The sequence below is a fragment of the Streptopelia decaocto genome (genome assembly GCF_964273445.1).
Source record: "Streptopelia decaocto genome assembly, chromosome: 2".
Taxonomy (NCBI): Eukaryota; Metazoa; Chordata; class Aves; order Columbiformes; family Columbidae; genus Streptopelia; species Streptopelia decaocto.
In genome coordinates this window covers 50,477,505-50,501,330 of record NC_138655.1, presented here as the reverse complement: position 1 = coordinate 50,501,330, position 23,826 = coordinate 50,477,505, and the positions used below count along the sequence as shown (strand labels likewise).

The window sequence follows — 23,826 nt, the reverse complement described above, 5'->3', positions numbered from 1 at the left end:
ACAAACATTTATTTTTGCAGGGCTGCTTCAGACATTTACCTATGAAACACTTGTTAAACAATTCCTATTAAAAGTGACTCTGAAGACTGTGTCTGTAAGATATTGTTCAACCTGTGAATCGTTAGTGCAGAGCTTTCTTTTTACTGATGATATAAAAATCCCTCATTATTCCTCCTTTGATGATACTCCAGAGATGGCAGCAGACCGTGGCCCTGACGTGGCTGTCACAAGAAACAACCGCATCCACCACTCCTTTTTAAACTCACGTTAACTTTTTAAAAGCCATTTTTCACTTTGACAACACCTCACTCACAAACGCCTTCCCTCTTCCACCACCACCTCGCCCCAACGGCCACCTCCCGCTCTAACGGCCGCCGCGCGTGCGCCCAGCCGCGGGCGGGAAGCGCGAGAGAGACGCACCGGCCCCGCCCGCTGCGCGCCGCCCAAGGCAGGGCGGAGGGGGCGGGGCGTATCCAGGACGTGCGCGCCGCCGTTCGGAGGAGTATGGCGTCAGCGTCATCGTCGCGCGCCGCGGAGCGTCGTTCGGTGGGAGCGATGTCGCCGCCGCTCTTCAGCCTGCCCGAGGCGCGGCTGCGCTTCATGGTGAGCCTGGCCGGGCGCGGGGGCTTCCTCCTCCCTCGCTGCCGTCTAAGGAGGATGGACCGGGCGGGCGGGAGACCGCGGCGCGGCGCCGGTGCCGGGCTGTGCCCCAGCGCGCCGCCCGCCTCCCTCCCCTCCCGCCTGAGCGGCCTGCGGTCCCTGCCGGGGCTCTGCTTTAACGGGCGCCCAGCGCAGCTGAGATAAAGCCGTTTAAATTCGAGGACAAGGGCCGGTTCAGCCTGGACCGCCAAGGGGGGGGGTGGGGATGGGTCTGCTGCTTAGTTAACTAAAATTAGCCTAAAATAAAATGAGATTAAATCCTGGCGTTCCCTTCCCCCCCTCACTCCCTCAGCAAGACGTCCGTAGTTTGTTGTGCTTGTCTTTTTTGTGCCTCTGCAAAATGATGCTTTTTCTGCTGCCGGAGTAGGTAGGGCTGGACGTGCACACCGGCCTCTAGGTCTCGCTGTTTGCGGCCCAGCGTGTTGGGCAAGAGGGTGGTATTTGCGCAGAAGTGGTCGAGGCACGGACACTTGCTCCAATAGATAGATTTAGTTACGTAATATAGTAATTTTTAGACCATCTTATTAACAAGAGTCATGCCCAGATCCCCCATAACCTGCCTGTGAGGCAGGTGAAGTTGTGCGTGTGGCGCTTGAGACCGCTGTAGATGCGGCATCTTGGTCACAATAGTGTATTCCTCTGTGTTTCGATTAGAAATACTGTTTTCATTGCATTGTTAGCCAAGGTTTGAAATGTGGCGCTCTACTATCTCACGTGCCTGATTTGTGAGGGATTTGTTACTTGTCCTACTTGTTACAAAGTTCTCTTTGTAAAGTGATGTGTGGCAAAAAAATGCTTTAGTATTTCAGTCCACTGTCGGATAGAGGAAAGAGAAGATTTTCCTTGTTTTGTGCTGGGTTTGTAACTTTTCTTTCTTTACATTTTTGGTAGACATCTACCAGAGAGGCTCTGAATCACAAAAGTATCAAGCCATTGTTGAATGCATTTAACCAGATCCCTGGGAGGTAAGTAAATGCTGCTTGATTTTAAAAGGTGCCTATTCAGGTATTGTGTTAGTAATCTTCTCCCTAATAGTTGTTATTAACTGATATGGAATGTTTGCATTTGCAGTGAAAATGAAAAGAAATGTACCTTGGATCAAGCTTTTAGAGTTATTGTAGAAGAAGAAATAGTAAGTACTTTAAACTGCTACATCTTTTATCTTGATAAAGCTCAAATTTCTATTTGCAAGTTAGTGTATTAATTTAACAGCAACTTACTTTAGTATAGGGAAATACTGTTTATTAAAAATATGCATTATGTAAAAGTTATCCAATTAAGTTTGAATATAGATGATTAAAGGAGATTGGTAGGTAGGACAGAATGGCAGTATTTTACAGATAGCACGCTATGGTGAGAGGTGTTGACTTGGCCTTTTCCAGCAGGACTTTGTAATGCTTATGAAAATCTGCAGTGTCTTAAAATTCTAGTTCATAAATATGCATTATTCTATAACTATGCTTTAAGACTGGGATGGAGTGGGATATTTGTTACTAGCATGTAACAAAGCTGCCTGTCAGCTAAAAAGAATGATGAAAGGAATCAAAGAATGGTTTTGGTGGTATTACTTGAATGAAGGGTGAATGTAGGGTATTAATTTTCGGGGGTAAATAACTCTCTCTACACAGTAGGCATTGTAGGGTCTTTAATGGCTAGCAGCGGTCAGGAAATGTTGCTCACTGAATAAAAACTTTATTATATAGTTAATTGACAGGTCTGATTTAATAGATTGTTTGACACTTTGGGAAGTTGAATGTCAGCGTTTGTTTTAAATATGCCTACTTGGGAACAAGAACTTTAGTTTTGTTAAATGTATTTAGGTCATAATAGAGAACTTTAATACTGTTCTTTTTGTTTAGATAAATAAAGCTCCATGTGAGAATCTCCTGGCAATTATTTCTCTTGCTATTAGTGGAGTCACAGAAGGTGAGCACCTTTCTCTCAGATCTGTTGGCAGTTTTAGGGGCCATTTAGGGGAATTTTAAAGTCTTGATTTTTGAAAGTCATCTGCATCAGTTAGGTTTGATAATATGTGGTCCTTATGCTAGTGGTTATTAACTATGTTTCATGAAAGGAATGATGTATAATATTCAGTTACGTGCAACATTTGTGTTGAATATATATATATTTTTTTAATACGGAAAGATATGTGGGTTTGGTTGCAACAAAATTAGCATTTTCTATCCTTGTCCACCACTGCAAAGTGCTTGGGAGTCTCCCATCATAATTTCAGAGATGAGACCACTGAGGCAGAGAAGGTTAAATGACTCCTAGGTTTCTCTGTCAGTTGCTGGTAGAGCCAGAAATAACTTCTGAATATGTTTGGTCTTCTCCCAGTACTGGCCTGTCAGTACACAACTGTATTTTAGATACTTAAATCTGTTACTATAACTGTCTTTTGTGTCAGAAATCATTGTGCTAATCTCCTGAAGAGGGTCCCATGCTCTTCCATTTGTTATTTGTTCATATGATGCATCAAATATTTGTCTGTTTTAGTAAGTGTAGCTCAACTACACTCGTGTTTTATGAACAATAGGCTAACGAGACCTGTGGTCATGAGGATTGCAGACACTACCAAACTACAGAGCATGGGTACACCGACTTGGAGCACTGCTTTAGTAGACTTCGAGTTTTTTAGAAGTTAGTTATTATATTTTTATTATTTGTTTTACATTAGTGCAAAGGTCTTACAAAGCTCATCTGCATGTATGTACATATAGAAATAGCTTTCACTGAAGTTCACGCTTTAGGCCAAGCTTTTTGTTAGGATTTGTAGAAGCTCAGGAGAACTTGTTTCTTCTTTTTTGGCATAATGTCCCTCAACTACCATGTACCTTTGCCAGATTTGACTTCAAATTTCCTCACAGGCATCTGCACTGCATCAACCCCTTTTGTGCTTCTGGGAGATGTTCTAGATTGCCTGCCCTTGGATCAGTGTGACAAAATTTTCACTTTTGTGGAGAAAAATGTTGCCACATGGAAATCGGTAGGTATTTTTCCAAAATGTGAAATAGTCGTACCAAAGCTTCTATCTGTCTGAACCATTTTTACGAACAGATTTTAACTGTCCTTCTGTCCATGTTAAAATAGTAGCACTGAGCACGTTTTCTTTTGAGGCTTAATAATGTCTGGGCAGCAGAGGTCAGAAAATTAATAGTAAAATAAATAATTATTTTGATCTATTTCTAACTCCTTTTTCTACACTATACACTAATTGTTGCATTTAGAAACCAGAAATTTAACTTGGGGTGCGCAATTTGTATGAATGGCATCTCTCTTGACCTGTTGTTCAGCTTCTCCATCAGAGCTGCAGTTTCCTCCATCACCAGTTTGCAAGGAAAGAAGTCTTCTTGGTCACTTCCTTAGTGAGCTTTCCATTACAGGACTATAGTGATGGTGAATATGTTGCCCTAAAATGTTTCTGCTCTCGAGGAGCAACTGGTGTTTTGAGGCCTGTGTGAGCATTTTATGCTCTTGCTGTGTCACAGTGCTGTAACAGGAGAAGAGCTGCTGCGACAGGCTCCTGAGCTTCCTGCACTGCAGGCACTGTTAATTAGAGGGACTTGAGGGTCGCAGGCAGAAGTCCCAACCTGCCTACATTTTATTCCAAGATCATAAGAAATCCTGTATCTCAGTATCCTTGTTTTGCTCTTTGGCAGTGCTGCTGGGACCACAAGTGTCAGCAGCTCTATAGTTAACACCTGAACAGCATTCCAGTTTCTCTGTATTTCCCTAACTTGGATTTCCTAACCAGGACTGCCTCCCATAGGCATTCATTCAGGCTGCTCTGTTTCAGATAAGTCCCCCCGATATATTAATAAACTGTTCTTTATCGTTAATTCAAGTACCTATAGATTTCTTTCTCCTGCTGCCAAATTACTAGTACTGTGAATGCTCTAAATCTTTTGTGTATTGCTCTTTGTGTATGTGTATAAATAATGCATGGAATAATAAAGGCAATGAGTGTAAAAATTAGTGTATTCCAGAAAAAAAAAAAAAAGTGGATGCTGATCTTACAGTGTGTAGTCACATATGGTTTTTCTGTATGGAGGCTGGATTTAAACCTTGTGGCTTGTGCTTTCTTGGAATTTGTGGGACTGGGTTTTTTAGTCACCTTTTTGTGAAACCTGCTTCTTATTTAAGGGAAAACTCAAATATAGACATAGCAGTAGGAATGGCTTGGGATTGAATTAAAATGTACTCAAGAAGGTTTAGAGTTCTCTTAGTGATCTAAATACCTTTACTCCATTTCAGAATACATTTTACTCCGCAGGGAAAAATTACTTGCTACGAATGTGCAATGGTGAGTTGTAGTTTGTTGGGGGGGGTGGTGAGGAATTAAGAACTCCATATCTCTGCAAATGAAAGTGGGTTTAATAATGTGGTTTACATTCAGATGTGTTCAATAAGTAATAAAGTTAAAAGGCTCATCACTCAGTAGATTTACATTAATCAGCCAGAGTCATGAATAAGTAATTCTGACCTTAGGGAAATCTCTTCCTCAGTGGAGGCCGTCATAATAGAACATCTGAGAAATATTTATTCCTCAGCAATGGCAAGGCCTATGTCAGAAGCTGTATTTGAGTAGGATTCATTTGAACTTATTTTTTTATTGCTGTTGAATGTCTTAGCAGAATTGGTAGAACGCATTTGGAAAAAATATGGCTGATCTGAGGAAGTTACTAGCATTTAAATTTACAAATCTTAGCTTCTTGTCATTAACTATGTAGGTCATGTAATTAGCAAGTCTTAAATTCTAGTGTGAGAGGAATTGAAAGTGAGATAAATACTAATATTCTGTACTTTTTACAATATTTAGACCTCCTAAGAAGATTATCTAAGTCACAAAACACAGTCTTCTGTGGAAGAATTCAGCTGTTCTTGGCTAGGTTATTTCCACTTTCAGAAAAGTCAGGTGAGATTTTTTGAATTACACCACACTTAACATCTAATAAAGACTAAATATGCTGAATCTTTGAAGTTTATAAGGGTTGCAGACCAAGTTTGGTTGGAGAAAATAATTTAGCGTTGTATCTTGGTTCTGATCCTTACCCTTGATATTGTGATTTTCATTTGTTGTAATTTCAAACACAAGATTTGAATGCTGTTTCTGAGAACATAATACCGGCATCTCTTAACTAACTGAATGAACAGAGTTACAAACTTCACAGCTTCTAATACTGACCCTTTATTTTTCACAGGACTTAACTTGCAGAGTCAGTTTAACCTGGAAAATGTCACTGTTTTCAATACCAATGAACATGAGAGCACTCTAGGACAGAAGGTGAAAATCCCTGTGTTGTTTTTCACTCATTCTGCGGGACACATGCAAGACTGTTGGCACAGAAATGCACTACTGTGCGTAATGTTTAGAATCATATGTTTATAATTTGGTTGTCCCTCTTCCAGATCAAGCTGCTGATTCTGGAAATAAGCACATTAACTGGTATATTAAACTGTGTGGACTTTGAGGGGGTAAAAAGAAAATGATTTTGCAAGGGATGAGTGCTGCCACTTAACTGTACAAAGTTTTCCCCACAGTGTATGTAGTATAGTGCTGTTCCTTCAGCTTTTTTTTCAAGACAAGTCAGGCTACCATTGCAAAGTGTAGTAAGGTGTTAAAACAGGAATAATTTGCACATATTACTGGAATAGGACTTCAGAGATCTTTTAAATTACCAGCTTAAGCTTTCTGATCTAAAGCGTGATAAAATGTTTAAAATACAGAACATCGTGAAAACCATGTAAATCGTAGTGGCATTTGTATAAGTTTTTTATTATTTCTTCCTATTAGCACGCTGAGGAGAAAGAAGAAGGAATGGACGTAGAGGAAGGTGAAATGGGAGATGATGAAGCACCAACAAGTTGGTGAGCTTATAGCAATGCTAAAAGTTGAAACAAAATTTTGCAAAGTCAACATAAAGAGCTGTTTCGGAAATACCCTTTAGTGATGTACTCAGAATTCTACTTACCTTCTGTCCTCTCAAGATTAGATGCAACCTGGCAGTGTTTCAGTGGAGATGCCTGGAGAGGGAAGAAGTCTCCAGCCTATTTGAAAAAGTTGCTTATCCTGGCTGAGAACCACTGTTACTCCTCTTCAAAATTTTCACAATTTTCCCAACTATCTTGACAAAACTTGTTCCAATAAGATGTATTCAAGGATTCTGAGTACATGCTTTATATACTTTTACGAGATAAAGCTGTGTTCCTCTTCATTTCCAAGGGTGTAAGAAAAAAGGATCTTGAGTTTTACACTATTTTTGCTTTTATGGTGAGAAAGTAATGGTAGATGGGATGGAAAACACTTTTAAGGACAAATTCTGAATTACAAATTTCTCTGGAAGGGCTCGCTATTGATTTATTATTTCACTTACAAAATTAATTTCTGGGATTGCACATTCCTGAGTAGACTTGAATTTAATAAATCACTTTCAATATGGATTTTCATAACTATTTTTTTTTTCCCCCAGTTCCATTCCAATAGATTATAACCTGTATAGAAAATTCTGGTCACTTCAGGATTATTTTAGAAATCCTGTGCAGTGCTATGAGAAGGTCTCATGGAAAACTTTTCTGAAGGTAATCTGAGTTCATGCTTTCAACCATTCAGCCTAAATAAAAATAACCATTTGTACAAGTAGAAAAGTGACTGCATATGAATAGAACAGTTCAATCACTAATGCCATCAAAAAATAATAGTACATGAGAAAATGCGTTTTGCTGTTTTCTGAAGTGAGTTTGACAGTAAACAGTTTAAGATGTGCAGTAAGTCCCGTAACAAATCTTGTGTAAGTCACTAGCAGAAAGACTTCATGTGCTGAAACAATGTCAGCTGCACAAAAGCAGAACTTGTGTTTTGTTCTGTTTTGGTTTTTTTCCCCCAAGAAGCAAAATAGGTTTACCTAGTCTTAGATCTTACTTTTGAATGATCATATGGATCCTGGTGGGATCCTAAAGATGCTAGGTTTACAAAGAAACAAATGTCTTTATAGAAGCAATTACTTGGATGTCACCTTCAGCCAGCTGTTTCAATTTTGCTTAGTGTGAATGTTGAAGATTATTTTTTTCCAAGCTACTGTTTCTTCACCATTAGTATTTATTTAATAGCAAGAAGAGTGCTGTTTGTGTGGTTCAGAGAAGCTGAATAGGGCCAGTTTTAAGTCTTTTAGATTAAATTTTTTAGTTTTTCTTCTTTGCAGCTTTAAGGCTCAACTGGTTTTTAAGAACAGCACTGCAAATTTAACTCTCATTTATGTACCTTTCTTGGTATATATTCTGAGCAACTTATTTTAAGTTTGAATGTAGCACTCTAATCACTTTTTTTCATAACATCTAAAAAACAAAGCAGTTGTGCACTGTTTACAACCATTGTTTTTCTTAGCATATTTTAAATGCTCCAAATGATTAGGTGTTCTTAAATGATAAGTAACACTTCCACTGTCATTTGTGTTGTTTAGAGAGCCTTGATGTATTGGTGGCAAATAGGTCTTGTTTTGACTGGCTGATAGCAAGTTTACAAACTATTTTACTTGAGACTGAGTCTAGTGTAGTTCTGTAATTAACTACAAAGTTTTTGTAGTATTTTCATGTGGTGAATAACTCTTTTTTTATAGTACTCAGAAGAAGTTTTGGCTGTTTTCAAAAGTTACAAATTGGATGATACTCAGGCTTCTCGAAAAAAGCTGGAAGAATTGAAAACAGGAGGAGAACATGTGTATTTTGCAAAGTTCCTAACTAGTGAAAAGGTATGTGATTTCTTTTCTCAGAATCGCAGACTAGTTGAGGTTGGAAGGAGCCCTGCATAGCGCAACCTCTCTGCTCAAAGCTCTGAGTCGGTGCAGGTTGTCAGCACTGTGTCCGCTTGGGTTTTGAATGGCTCCACAGATAGAGCCTCCTCAGCTTCTCTGGGTATCCCATTAAATTGTTTGATCCCTTAATTAAGTGATAAAGATATATTTATTCTATTCTTTTTTATTTTGTTCTTTCTTTGTGGATTCCCTATGTTAGTTGATGACTCAGGGATTTCTGTTTCTGGAATAAGAGTGTGCAATACAGCTGACGTTCATTTATTTCATTTGATTTGTATTGTTACATTTAGAAAGGGAAGGTAAAAGAGTAAATATTTAAAGATTGTTGCTTTTTTATTGCCTTCAGAATTACATTTTCAAAACTTAGTTGGTTATATACTAGCTATATTTTCTGCCTCATAATGGTCTTGTTTAAAATTACTTTGAAAAATATCTTAAGAGTTTTTAATTCTGTTACTATGAAGACAAAAATACAACACTCTATTGAATTTAATCCTAAAATTGTTGGTTTCATTTTGAAATAATATGTAACTTTAATTTTTAAATGCAGGCATTAATAGATGACAGAAAGCAAATCTAAGCGCAGCATGAGTTTTCTCTTTCTGGGATAGAAGAATAGGTAAATTCCTTAGAAGCCTTTGACCTGTGTATTGACAATTCTAAAATAATGTAGTGTAGAAGATACAGAACCGGTTGCTTAGTTAGCAAACGGTAGCCAAAGGCTGTTTTCTTTAAAGAATCTTCACATCTTCCCTTTTAATGATCTACTATGGTGCGCAGTACCTAGGGTAGAAACCAAGCAGTGTATTACTGTGTGTTTATGAGAGCGAACGTTTCTGTGGTAGCTGAATCCTTAAGTCGTGGCCGGTAGTTCATAAGAAAAGGGAGCAAGCTGTCCTTCAGTTACTGAAATATCTCAGTATTTGTTTTTCCAAATTTGTGTTCACTTCCAAGTGAATGTTGTTAAATCTAGCAGTATAAAACTAGTTAAACAGAAATCTAGGGATACTTCTGCAAGCAGTTCCTTGTGCTCTTAATAAATTGATTTCATTAGAAATTTTGATAGTCTTTTCTAAATTGTGCTAGATGACAGTTTACCAGTGTTTGTATCTTATAAAGCCCTGCTTTGCAAGTATAGGTGATACTGAATAGAGGTTTTGTAATGACTTACCATCATCTTGTAAAAACAGTCTCCATGGAGTTTATCTGAAAACATTTCTTGGATTTTTTTAGTTTTTTTTTTACTTACGCACGTGTAGTGTCTTTATATGTGTAATTCTTTTTTGTTGTTTTTGTTTAGCTGATGGATTTACAGCTGAGTGACAGTAACTTTCGCCGTCACATCTTGTTGCAGTACCTAATACTATTTCAGTATCTGAAGGGACAGGTGAAATTTAAAAGGTAATGGGGAAATGTTTTGTGTTTGTGGATGGGCAGCTAAGAACTTGGGGTGAACCAAAATATTTTAAAAGAGCTTATGTCTGCTTTTTCTGAGGTTCTTGTGAAACTTGCAGAGCCTTGGATTGGTAAATACAAGATGTTGCTGAAGTAATTTTGTGGCAGGGAAGGGGAGGTCTCGCTCTTGCCTTTCTCTGTTTCTCTCTACGTGATTCTCTGCCCTCCCTTACAGTGGCTCTAGTGTTCATTAGACTTACTCAAACTTGTGCAGTTTACTAAACCAGCAAAAAACCAATCTACTCATCTCTGCAGAGTTGGTTTTCTGCCCAGCTGGTCAGTTAAGTGCAGTCTCAGAAGCAGAGGCCACTAAAGCTGCTTAAGGTGCATGCCAGCCAGGAAAGGAAAGGAATCTCTGCAGCAGCAAGTGGTCAGACCAATGCAAGCTACTTGGATGCAGCACCATTTTGAATCTGCATTGACTCCGCAATGTGGCATTGGTTGCTGATTTGTTTTTTTCCTGGTGTGCTACAGCATTATGTCTAAAATAGTAAGAAATTATAATAGTGATTATTGCTTTTGTAAATCCATGAGACAGAACAAACCCCTATGTTTTCCTACTCTGTATTCTATAATGTTATGCTGAAAGAAAAACCTACCTCTCTTCCTCTGCCCTTTACCACATGTGCACATAATGCTTAACATTTAAGGCAGCTGTCTTTCATCTGCAGTATGCTGCTTTTTATAAACAGATCTTGGAAGAACTTTGCAGACTAAATAAGGATCATTATCTTCATTCTGTAGATTATTTACAAGGCAGGTGGCAGAGAAGGAATAGAATCCATGTCTTCTGAATTGCAGTTCATTCCTATAGAGGTGATTCAATTGCAATTCATTAAAGTGTTCATTAAAAGCATTAAGTTATCAAGGATTGTTTGATATATCAATGGTATAGTCTAAAACTTGGTGCAGTTGTTTTAAAATAATACTAATTATTTCCTTCCTTAAAAAATGAGCTTTTTTATAGCCTATTAACTAAGGGAAGCTCCTTCTGGAAGTCTTTCTCACATTATTGACTTAGCCATAGTCATGTTTATATTTGCTGTTTAAGATACCTGGTGCTTCATGAAAAGCTGGTTCGTGTTGTATTGCTTTTGAACACTGAAAATGGAATGTTATGGTTATGCTTCAAATGGATTATTTTTGAATCAGTGAAAAACAAAAATTAGACTCTCATCTGATTTTTTTTTTTTTTTTTTTTTTTTTAATTTTGTTTAAAAAAAGTTCTGTTCTCTGCTGGGAAATGAAGTGAGCCATGTTGTATTTATTTCTGTGTCCTTTTCACTTCTACTTACTGATTGCATTCTAATTCTAGGTGTACCAAGCAACTTGTTTAATGGCTTGAGGTTATGTTGTATATAATGTTTTGAGGTATTCAAGTTCTGTGTTCTGTATACTGCTGGTAGACTGTTGCTTTTACTGTGGTTTATCTAAAGTAGTGTTTGAGCTGGGGTTAGGAGAGTTGGGTTTTTTTTAAGTAAATCTTTTCATTGTGCCCACTCGCTGTGCTTTGGGTCCGACATCAAGGTGTGATGTTGAATCACGCAAATGGATTTCCTCTTGAAGGAAGATAAACCTGGAAGTGTGTTCCACAAGCACATCTAATTAACTCCACAAACTAATAAGTGGCAAGTCCATGGGACCAGACCAGAGTACTTTCTTCAGGTGCCTTCTAACACCCTTCAGAGAGTATGTAGTGTAAATGATATATCTTCAACACTATTTTGACGTGTAGTAAACTGTTCAAATTTAAAAAAAATGAGCTGATTTAATGATACTTTGTTGTTGTTTTGTTTTTTCAATTCCAGTTCAAACTACGTTCTAACAGATGAACAGTCCCTTTGGATTGAAGATACTACAAAAGCAGTTTATCAGGTTGGTACAGTAGATGCTTCTATAAAAATTGCATGGAAGAATACTCATCGTGTAATATTGTATCAACAACCTTTGAAGCAGTGACCACCATTTTCTTTGTTGTTTTCTTTTTGTCCCCTATGTATTCTGCTAGAAATATAATGCAAAAGATTAACCTGTTTTTTTCCCTCTCTCTCCCAATCATAGCTTCTTTCAGAAAATCCTCCAGATGGGGAAAGATTCTCAAAAATGGTAGAGGTGAGTACTTTGGTGCCTGTCCGAACGAAGTCTGTATAGGGCATAGAAAAAGCAGCATCAATTTAAACTAGCTTTTGGAACACAGATGTAGCATCTGAAAGAACTTTTATCTCATCTCAGTAAAAAAGGTCTCATAATGACTTTTAGTTGGTAGTCACATTTTTCCTGTGTTTTCATTAACGTGCTTTTCATACTTTGCTTGGGGTGAAATGGAAATGCGCATGTATGTTCAGGTATACATACAGGAGACATTGGTTATTGAAAACAAAGAAAGGAGTTCTGTGTCCAAAGACACAGGGATAAGACACAAGTGGATGCTTTACTTTTTTCCTTTACTTTGGCCACATCTGTCTTCCTGGTTAGAGAAGTAGAATTAAAGCCTTTCCCACAGTTATTGGAGATACATTATTTTTTAATAAACTAAACCAGCTGCCGAAGATTATACTGATGACCTTCAAAATGGTGTCTGAAATACACAGAGTAACACAGGTTTAATTGTAGTAGCTCAACTAAAAAACTTTGGGGTCAACTCTGAAGGGTACTATGACCCTAATAATGTGCAATATTATGTTTCGCAGCATATATTAAATACTGAAGAAAACTGGAACTCATGGAAAAATGAGGGGTGCCCAAGCTTTGTGAAAGAAAGGTAACTTAGGAACCAGAAACTTTTTGCTGCTTGTTTGAAATGATGGTTCAACTTCAGAATATGTACCCACAGTGTATATGAACTATAATGATTCACACAACTTTGAGATCTGTATAGTTGGATGTCCCTTCCATGTATGCAGAAAACTTTTAGATTTCTGCCAGAAGTCTTTAAGGCTTTGTTATGTCAGTGAAGAGGTGGTTGTGGATGTGCAGGGTCTCAGGAGGGTGTTCCTCACTCTCATGGCAATGTTTTGTTCTCTTAATGCCAAGGATCCGGTGACTGAGGCAACTGGAGCAGACCCTAGCTTGAAGATATTAGTGCTCAGCTTTTCCATATGCTGCTTTGGATTGCCTCTAATGAAGCCTTAGGTGTTGTGACTTCAATGGGGCAGGTTACCTGGAGTGTTGTGTACCAGTTCCCCTCTTACATATCTTATTGGGTTTACCACTTAGTGGTGACTGCTTACCTGAAAGGAAAATATGATTAGGTTGCTTTTGCCATTGAAAGGTTTCCCTTGTAATTAGTTACTACCTAATGACAAAACTTGAGCTTTGACTCCATGTGTCTACTTGACTGTCTTGAGGTGTTGACTAAACGTTGTCCTACCACCCTTATTCATTCTACATACCAACTGGAGCTTATTCATGGGAAGGCACATCTGAGTCATTGTCTCTTTGCAGATCTCCTTTTGTGGAGAGATCAGGTGGAGCCACCTCTTCATGACTTGAGCAGTTTGCAAAAAAGGGAGGGGGCTGTGAGAAGAGAGAAGTTACTGTTAGGGGAGGGGGAAGAAGTAAAATTACGAAATTTGACTTTTGTAAATGTTCTGTCTCCTCCTTTAGATCTCAGCCAGAGTTTCAGCTTGGGTAGGTCTTACCCTAAATTTGGTGGTCTGGGATCTCCATTCTCTGATCCCATGAAATCAGGCGCACCCGGGTAAAGAGAACTTGCAATCATAAAGCAGATGAACCCCCCAGCAGGGTGGATCATGCTTAGTATGTGCTGCTGGCATAAATGTGATTTTTCTTCTTTTTCTGTTTCTGGATTCTGATACACCTTTACATTGCTGAATGAGCTAATTTTGGTGTGGGGCAGATCCCTTTCCTTATACTTACTTTATCTTCTCTCTCTTCTTCCCTTCTCCCTCTTTCCAGTCCTCCTGAGTACTTCCACTGTGATTTAACTAGGCACCATCTTGGGTGAAATGGCTTATTTTTTTCTCAAAGTGTTACTGGTTTGATACTGAAGAGGTTTTTTTCTTTAGACCTCCTGATTCCAAGCCAATGAGGCCCATGAGAAAGAGGCCAGCTCCAGAGGACTTCCTAGGAAAAGGACCAAACAAAAAAATCCTAATGGGGAAGTACGTTGGATTGATTTCATTAAAGAGTTTCTGGTGTTTGGTTGGTTAGTTGGTTTGGGGGGTTTTGTGGGGTTTTTTGGCAGCTATTTTTTCTAGTCAGTTATTTTGAAAATTCCTCACTTTGGAACTGCAAGGAAAGAACAAGCAAAAGATGTGTCAGTTCATTTAAAAGTTGCAGTAGGCTTCCTTTGCTTATAGTTGTCTGTCTTAGATCCCTTTTAAATAGTCTGTAAGTTACAGGCTGAAAATCAGTGGTTTGTACTTCTTGGGTCAGTTTTTCTGCTTTTGTCTTATTTATGTTTTTGCTTAAATATATCTATGCCACCGTTTTAAAATAACATCCACTACTATTTTATCACTGGAACAAAGAATTCTTCTTGATATGACCTGTCCAAAAAAGTGTCATGTTTTGCTGGATATGAAGTGCTGCATTTTTCCACTGCCTTTTTTTTAGGAGAAATTATAGTCTTTTCATTGTAACAGCTCACCCAACCTAGGTGTGGAAATGTTTACCTTGTACTGAGTGTTAGTAAAATGTCCCTTTTGAAAAGGAAAGTGATAAATTATTTCATTTGTCAAAACGAAATGGCCTGACCTTAGCTGGTGTGGAAAGTGAGAGTTTGTTACTGTTTCTGACCACAGCAAGAGATTATAGTAGAAATTCAATAGATAATTTTCCTAATTTGCAACATCAGATGAGATTTCTGTGATTTCTGGTAATTCCTACTCTTTATGTATCACAAAGTTGGTATGGGATGCTTTATTGTGAAGGCTCTGGGTGAGAATGTCTGTAATATTGTTTCGTGTGTCTGTCTCTGAGTGACAGAACATGGAAGGATAGAATGATGAATGTGGAGTTTTATATGTGTTCATGCTTCTCTTTTCAGTGAGGAACTGACCCGCCTTTGGAATTTATGTCCTGATAACATGGAAGCTTGTAAATCTGAGAGCAGGTATGTAAAAATGGTACATAATTGTCTAAAGTTAACTTTCAGCACTGTGATTACACACAAAATTACAATTACTACAAAACCAGCATAAGGAAGGTATATGTGATGATCTTGCGTGGTGTGCCATCTTACTGTGTCTTGAGAGAAGTGGGTGGTATGAATCTTTGTCTTGAAGTCTCTTACTGTTTTCTTCAGTGGTGTTTATGCTCTCAGTAGTTTTCATGGCTTAGTAAAGTAAAATCTAAGCTAAAACCCAGATGGAAATTCCAGTTTCGTAGAGCGTGACTGTATAATTAAGTACCTTATATAATAAAGGAAGATTGCCAGGTCTGGCTCTAGTGAAGTTAGCGTGTTATTTGGCTATGATTTTCAAGCAGACATGTGCTTTGAACGATACTAGATAAGAGGAGAATGGCTAGCAGGCATTGTTTCAGTGCATACCAGATCTACTAGAGGTGCAGTTGTAGAAAAATACAGTTATTAGTTATCCCTTCTGCTTGCACAATTGTAGGAAATTCTGAAAATGTACTTTGCTACATAACTTTCTGTTTGTTAAAAACAGCGTGATCCCCTTTTTGTGCAGACATAGAAGCTAGTATGAAAACATGGAAAAGGAACGGGACAGTTCCCAAAGAGAACTTTGTGGCTCTAAAGGCTGAATGCCTGGCTGTGCAGTTGTCCTGAGTGGAGGAAATGCTGTTCCAGGGGTTGAGAGCTGTGCAGAGGAAGAGCCTTCCTTTTTGTGAGGCTGGGATATGCAGGATTGCCTTTGACAGGATACGTGCCTGTGCTAGGCCAAGGGCTAAAAGAGTGTGTTTGGAACCAAAGCTTTTGATTCCCTGCGCATGATTGTATTGTACTGCAACTTCTTTAAATTAAAAAAAAAAATAAATTGAAAGGAAAAAAACCCAAAACACTTAAAGGGAGATAAAGCAAGAAAATGCATGCCATGGTAAACAGGCAAGAGAAAATCCCAAGGGATCTGGATTCAGTCCCAGGTTTTATTATTGACTTTGTGATTGAGCATGGTCAAATGACTAACGTTTTGCTTTGGTTTCTCAAGTCTTCATTCAAATGTGGTAATACTTCCTTACCTGTCTTCTTTTTAGGTGGCTGTTCTCGGGATAAAAATCTGTCTTTAAGTTTTTGCATAGTGCCACATATAGCAGGATTCAAATCAAAAGGGTTTTCAAGATTTCGGCTTTGATTCCAGTAGGCAGTGATAATACTACACTTAAACATGCACTGGGCACTGCTTTCCTGGGCAAAGCATGTTTTTCAAAACAGAACTAAAGTGAGTTAATAGACCAGTGCGCTTCCCCCCAGCCCTGGCTGATCACTGGGTTCCCTTGCAGAAGCAGATGTGTCTCTGTCAAACATTTGATAGGAGAAATACAGATCATTATGAGCTTGCTTTGCACCGCTGATAATCTTGGCTCACAGTAACCTGCTGCTCTTAGGTAATCTGTGCTTCTTGCTTCTAGTCTTCAAAGCACCAGACTATCCTAAACAAATATTATTTGTGTTATTCTTTTTAGGCCAAGTTTCCTTACGTTCTGGTTTGGATATCTCTCAGAAGCAACTGCTAGCTGTTCTAAGCACAGAAACATCAATTGCATTTTTAATATGTCCCCTATGAGTCACAAATATTGTCTTGAAAATCGCAGAACAGCTGAGATTGGAAGGGACCATCTAGAGACCACTTAGTCCACCCCTTGCTCAAAGCAGGGTCAGCTAGAGCAAGTTGCCTATGGCCTTCTCCAGTGGGTTTTGGAAGTCTCTTCAAGAGCAGAAGCTCCGCAGCTTTCCCAGTCAACCTGTTCCAGTGTTTGATCACCCTCACAGAAAAGTTTTGGGCTTGCTTTTTGTTTGGGCTTTTTTTTGTGTGTGTTTTTGTGGTTTTTTTCTGTTTGTTTTTTTCTGATGCTTAAGCAGAATTTCCTGTATTTCCATTTGTGCAAGCTCCTGCTTGTACTTTCGCTGAGTAGGATTGAGTCTGACTCTTTCTTCCTTACTGCACCATCAGGTATTTACTGCCCTCTTCCCCTGGGGTAAACAGTCCCAGCTCCTTTGGCCACTCCTTGGGTGGTAGATGTCCCTGTCCATGCACAGCATGGACCTGTGTCTCTTGTGCTGGAGAGCCCAGAACTGGGACCCAGCACTCCTGATGTGTCTCTCCAGTGCTGAGCAGAAGAAGGGAAGGATCATCTCCCTTGACCTGTTGGCCTGTTCCAAATGCAGCCCAGGATGCTGCTGGCCACCTTTGCCAGAAGGGTGCGTTGCTGGCCCATGTGCATGGTGTTGCCCACCAAGATATTTTCTGCAAAGCTGCTCTCCAGCCAGCGAGTCCCCAGCATGTGGTGGTGCCTGGGGCTGTTCCTCCCCAGGGGCAGGACTTGGCATTTCCTTTTATTGAACTTCATGAGGTCCCTTGGGATGGCAGCACAACTCTGCTCTGTCAACCACTCCTCACAGTTGTGCTATGTCTGTAGGCGTCATGAGGGTGCACTCTGTCCCATCATCAGTAGGCTGGTAATGAAGGTGCTGAGCAGTACTAGGCCCAGTCCTGAGCCCTGGCGTACCCTAGTGACAGGCCTCCAGCTGGACTTTGTGCAGCTGATCACATCTCTTTGAGCTGGGTGGCTCAGATGCTTTCTAGTCCACTTCAAATAAATCAATTCCTCCAGATGCCGGTAGACCTCCAGCAGAAGGTACAGGGATCACTATGGGGAGGTGAAATGAGACATGTTTGAGCAAGTCAGGGAGCCACTAAGATGGGATCATTAAGTACAACATTAAGCTGCCTAATATTTCCCCCCTCTCTACAATTAGTGATCATAAATCATTGAAATTGGGGAGTAATAGTAGTCTGACTGGTAGCAGATGAAACTGAAATGGGTTAATGGGGGGGTAAAGAGGCCAGGTTTTACTTGTCCTCTCCAATTGCACAAAACTAACAACCAGTTTAGGCTCCTGAGCTCTTGTGAGTTGTGTGAGTGGCAGCGTTTTTCTAAGGCAGCCAGTCGGTTATTACAGGTACTTTTACGGAAGTCTCATTTCCTTGTAGCCAGAATTCTTGCCTGGCATCCCATAGTCCTTTTTCACCAAAGGCTACTGACAGGTGTTGATGTTACTTTTTGGTATAGCAGAATGTTTAAATACATATAATAGGCAGTGCTAGCAACTACTCTTACGCTTCAGTGGTTATGCAGTGAATAATTTTATAGCAACGTGCATCAAACAGATTCTTTGCTTATTTGCAGTTAAATTTGAGTAGGTTCTTTGTTTGGTTTGTTTTTTTTCTTCAGTGAATAAGCTTTGAGATGTGTATGAACAAATGGAAAACCAGTGATGTTAGCATAGACTGTGAGGAGTATTAAGCTCCTTATTTTATTTTTTTAGGGAATATATGCCAACGTTGGAGGAATTTTTTGAAGAAGCTATTGAACAAGCAGACCCTGAAAACATGGTTGAAAATAAGTATAAGTATGTCAGTCTTTGTGTCTCACTTTATTTTGATCTCTTTTATGTTTGGCTCGTTAAAGAAAACAGACTGTTCTCTGCATTACTAGTAACTGTGCAGGACTCCAGTAGTGTACAAAAGTAGTATAAGTTTGGACAGGATTGTATTAATTAGTAAATGCTGCGGATCTTTTTCTGTGCTTTTATAGATGCCAGACTGTTGCCAACCAAGCTTGTATTTTATTATAGGGCCGTGAACAATTCTAACTATGGCTGGAGAGCACTGAGACTTCTAGCACGCAGAAGTCCCCACTTCTTCCAGCCAACAAACCAACAATTCAAGAGTTTACCTGAATATCTAGAAAACATGGTAATCAAATTAGCCAAGGAGCTACCTGTAAGTAATGTTATCCTATAATAATAAATGCTGAATTCATTTGACTTCCCGCTTGTCTCTCTACCATCCATTTGGTATGGGCCGGGGGGCGGAGGGGGAAGTAGGGGCAAAAAAAAAACACAGGGAAAAAGCTTGTGAAGTAAAAATTGGACATAAAATTGGTCTGATCAATGACTAAACTGTGAATAGCATAGAATAACCAAGTTACTGCCTTGTATTCTGTGAACAAACAGCTGTGGCAATCCCAAGTTTTCCTGCTGGGTTGGTAAGCAGAAACGGATTTGCACCCAGCTACTTGGGTTCGGTGGTGTTAGTGCAAACTGCTTTTATTGAAGGTGTGAGCCAGTGTCAGGGCTTGTGAATGTCAGTAGCTGTGGCTGCCGGGGTGGCAATAAAAGGGGCAGAATGTGCAGCTGAAGATACTGCACTGTCACCAGAGCTTTACAGCAAGATTTACCAGAGCTCTTCTATCAGCCCCCTGGCTTTTAGAACATGTGAAGAAAAATAGACCTTGTGGAGGTGTAAATTTAAGGCATTAACCCTTTGCACGTTCAACAGTAGAAATTTGAGGCCAAGCAGGGGTCTTTCAGATAACTTTATACACAAGGATAAGAGAGACTAACAGGTGGAGGAGGGAGTTTTTCTAAACCTCTTGAGTTCGCGCACAACCCAGCAATTTCTTACAGGTGTGATCCTGTGCGTCTGTATTCGAGACCTTCCTTGTCTGTAATGGGAAACTACTGAGGGGTAAAGGTTGGATTGTAATATGTAGCTTTTTTGTTTATTCAGCCATTGGAGTTAACTAGGTGCTAATAGCAATTTTAGGAAAGATACTGGGAGGGGAGAAGCAGTTTAATATATTAAGGTATCGCTTTATGCAATATTCATGGTGGTACTGCTGTCATGTACCAAATATTATGAGAAGGCAGAAATACAGTAGACAAGGCTTGTGACTGAAAGGCCGGAGAAGAAGCAGCGTTTTGTTCCTCTTGGCTGATCAGTAACTGAATCAGAAAGTGAAAAGTTTGTATATTTCTGCCATCTTTAAGAAGTTTGAAAGTACAGAAAACTTCGAGGAATTCCTGAGTGAGGAATAAGTGAAGAAGAAGAATTTTAAAAGTACAGTCAGCAGTAGTGGTCTCATAGAAAGTTGTTTGTGTGGTGTTTGTTTTCTTTGAAGTAAGTAATAAAGTTAGGTATGGAATCCTTAGTTGTAGTTACCGTGAAAATGAAAGAATCCTGTGAAGTCAATGGATACTTTCATTAGGTTAATTAGTTAGAACTGTGTTTTATTAGAACACTTGTTACTGGTGGTTTGGATACAGGAGGCTGTGGGGGATTTTTAAGTCTCTTATGGGATCATGTCAGGTTTTCCATTCTAGTACACGTTCCAGGGACCATCACAGAGATGTAAAATTTCTCTTTAAACACAAAATTCATCCAGTGATGTTTAGTTCTCTCATTGTAGCCTCCTTCTGAAGAAATAAAAACAGGTGAAGATGAAGATGAGGAAGATAATGATGCTTTGTTAAAGGAAAACAATGAAAGTAAGATTTGCATATTCTCAGTCTTTTCAGTTTCTCTTTTGATGTGTATTGTAGAAGCTGCGTTTTAATGTAGTTTCTACTGAGGTCACCAGTCCTTGGTTACCCTCGTGTTTCTGACTTGAACCCCATTTGTACCAAAAAGCACAGCCTTTTCAGGACACAGGGCACCGGTGGCAACCTGTCCATCTCGTGGCCTGCGCTGCCGAAAGTGTGCAGCCTGTTGAACTTGGGTTAGCACATGGACTAATTATAGAATCATAGAATGTGCCGAGTTGGAAGGGACCCGCAAGGATCATTGAGTCTACCTTGTGTCCCTGCATAGAACAACCCCAACATTTACATCATGTGTCTGAGGGTATTGTCCCATTGCTTCTTCCACCTTTTCTGCTATGTGCTGTATGTTTACAGTATTAGTAGGTGTTTATAGCTAAAATGCCATCGTTGCTGTGTAAGAACCTATGAGAGTTCCTCACCCACTTTCCTGTTCTTTCTGCCCTTTAATTGCCACAGGCAAGGTGTCTCTCTCTCTAGTCCCTGCTGGGGTGGGTAGTTAAGGGACTTTCAGAAATGGATATATTCCGACACTGAGATCTTTCATCCTCTTCATTTAAAATGTATTCAGGGCAAAAGCTTCTCTGCGAGAAAAGCAACCTTCCTGGCAAATGTCATCTCTGGTTCCTCTCCATAAACCAGTCATTCCATTTTTGTCTCTTGCCTGTAACCCTGGTATGTTGTGCTCCTGAGTGTCCTTCCCCATCTGCTGTGTCTGTGAATCTGGCTCCTTCCATCCTCCTTCGTCTCACACGTATCTCTGTGCGCTGGCTCTTGGATCCAGCATGGGCAGATGGGATGTGCAGGGTGTGGAGTTCACACACCAGGCACCATGGGCAGTTTTCTTGGAAGATTTTTCTGTTAGTGCAAAGCCTTCCGTGGGCCTCTGTGAATCTTGTCTGTTGCCCTTTTCCATTCCACACCTGACCTTTTCCACAGTCTCCCCATAGTGACGTCTTTCTTCAGCTTAACGCTGCCTGGAACAGCCTTTGTGGTTTCACTGTGTTGAATTTACATCTTTCTTTAAATCTTGTTTATAAGCAAAGCTGGGAGAGCTGTGGTCCACTATGCACTGTTGTGCTTAGAAATAATGGAAGTGATCTGATGCTTCTGTTTTGTCGTGTGTGATCTTCCATTCTTTCCCCTCGATGTAGTGGGTTTAGTTCAGATAAATAAGCGACTGATGAGCACTGGAGAGAGTTGAAACTTCTGTTCCCTGCCACCTGGCTCTTCAGGTGGCATGAAGGTGAAATACTTATTAAAAGTTAAGATATCTTGATATTTTTTATGCATAAGTAATTCAGTCTTTAGGGTTTATTTCTTTAAAATGGTGTGAAATATACCCAGGCGGTAAGCCATGAGTTGTAGACCATTATGAGCTGTAAATGTGCAAACCCACCTGTGTAATCACTGCAGCACTTGGTGTCTCAGCAGAGCAGAGTATTCTGTGGTTTTTATCTTTATGCCAGAATGGCAGAAAATTCCTTGAAGTACTGACTATGTGTGGAAGTTGCTGTTCTGCTCATGCTCCTGCTGCTGGTAGGAACGTGAGGCTTTAGTAACTCAGTAAAAGGGAAGCAAACTGTTTTTTACCTGGATTAACTCTGTGTACGGTGACTAAAAGAAGTCTAAAAGACAAATGCTGAATATCACTCTGTATTTTAATATTGTAGTTGAATCGTGTATTGAAAATTTCAGGCTACCTCTCAAAATTTTTGTTTTCATTTGGAGGAGGCAGTTCTGATGTACTTTAGGCTTTAGCAATTCCCTCCCAATTGAGCAGGAAATGCATAAAACCCAACTTTTTTTTACCATGGTCAGTAAGAGACATTCCTCTTGCAACCCAAGTAATTCATCTGTAAAAATTCATCCGTTCTCAGAGCTCTTGAGTAGGTTCTAGCCACTAAAGGAAAGGTGTCAATCTGTCTGTTAGTAAATAAATAGGAGGGTTAAAATGGGGTGGATCAGGGAAGATCTGGAGACATTCCCTGAGTTTCACAGTGACTTTTTTTTCCCCTAGGTCCAGAGGCACAACGGGACAAAGCCATGACGGGTGAACAAATCGAGTCCTTTGCTAGCAGGCTTGGGGAGCAGTGGAAGGCCTTGGCCCCCTACTTGGAAATGAAGGATTCTGACATACGGCAGATCGAGTCTGACAGTGAGGACATGAAGATGAGAGCGAAGCAGCTGCTGGTTGCCTGGCAGGATCAGGAGGGGGCACACGCGACCCCCGACAACCTGATTGCTGCGCTGAGCAAAGCTGGGTTAAGTGACCTTGCGGAAAGCCTGGCCAACGACACTGAAGGCAGCAGCTAACTTGCTTCAGGTGCTAACTTGTCATGGGGTGGTGGTGGTTGTTGTCATTGTTAATTGTGTCTTTTTTGTTTGGGTTTGTTGTTAATTGTTACTAGGTAACAAATTTTTGATAGGTGTTTTATGTTGAATAAATGCTAAAGATTTTTAATAATATTACTCAGTTGTCCAGTTTTCTGAGAAAAGGATTTGTCATCCTAATTCAGAAATAGGAAGCTTTACTTTGGAAACATAAAAGGGAGGCTGGAGTCGAGGCAGCTTTCTGTGCAGGCTGTAGTTTGGTATCTGCAGGGCTTGGGTTGCTCCTGTTGGACAGGGCGGTCACCTGGGAGGGGTGCTGTGCTCAGGCTGCTCTTCTGCTGAAGAAACAGTCAACCTTGACAGTCAATAACGGGGAGGGAGTTTCCATGCTCATTTTTGGTTATTAACCTTAGTCTCTGCACGTTTGCCTATGTAGGAACTCCTCTGAGTCAACAAGGTAAGGGGTTTTTGTCCCAGTTCACTGTGAAGTGACAATTGGTTTCATTTTAAGGATATGGCAATCTTTTGACAGGTAGATGTTACATGTGGCTGGACCTGTTTGCCCTCAAAAAATGAGAGTTTTGTGGTGGTGGTGTAGCTGGCTACAACTTAAGTGGTCACTTATTGTAGAATTTGTGTCATGCAGTGACATCTCTCTAATTGCTCTTTGGAAAACTACATACCACAGGACTTTTCTCTGCAGAGTAGTGTTTCAGTTCTCACCTGTGAATTTCCAGGGTGGTTTGCTGCCAGCTGGGAGGTGAGTTGTGCATACAGAGCTGCTGCTGAGAGCTTTGTGCCTGCTCCCTGCTTCGGATTTAGCTGTATTAGGAATTTAATCATTTGGCACTTCAGCAAAAGTCGGTATGGGGTGATACATGGGGCAGCTGTTGGAAATAAACCAGCCTGAGTCTCACCTCCTGCTGTGGGTACCATTTGATAGAAGGTACAAAATGTAACTATTTCAGTTGACTGAGGGACTTCAAACATATTGTGGGCTAAGGTGTGTGGAGATGACCGAGAGCGCCTCTGAGGAGA

The 23,826-nt window shown here is 40.0% G+C and overlaps 1 protein-coding gene across 2 annotated transcripts; it reads left to right on the top strand.

Annotated features, from left to right (window-relative positions):
• Nucleotides 1-472: 472 nt before the first annotated feature.
• Nucleotides 473-22,926, top strand: THOC1 (THO complex subunit 1). Of its 2 annotated transcripts, XM_082044643.1 has the most exons (22): nt 473-603; nt 1,552-1,625; nt 1,732-1,792; nt 2,520-2,586; nt 3,528-3,646; nt 4,915-4,963; nt 5,480-5,575; nt 5,862-5,944; nt 6,455-6,528; nt 7,131-7,239; nt 8,274-8,405; nt 9,769-9,869; nt 11,732-11,798; nt 11,985-12,035; nt 12,614-12,684; nt 13,530-13,553; nt 13,952-14,047; nt 14,935-15,000; nt 18,400-18,483; nt 18,709-18,856; nt 20,325-20,403; nt 22,475-22,926. In XM_082044643.1, exons 1-22 carry the CDS (start codon nt 505-507, stop codon nt 22,768-22,770), a joined length of 2,046 nt encoding a protein of 681 aa, XP_081900769.1. In that variant the 5' UTR covers nt 473-504; the 3' UTR covers nt 22,771-22,926. The 2 variants fall into 2 exon arrangements, with proteins under 2 accessions (XP_081900769.1, XP_081900770.1); XM_082044644.1 differs by lacking the exon at nt 13,530-13,553.
• Nucleotides 22,927-23,826: the final 900 nt, after the last annotated feature.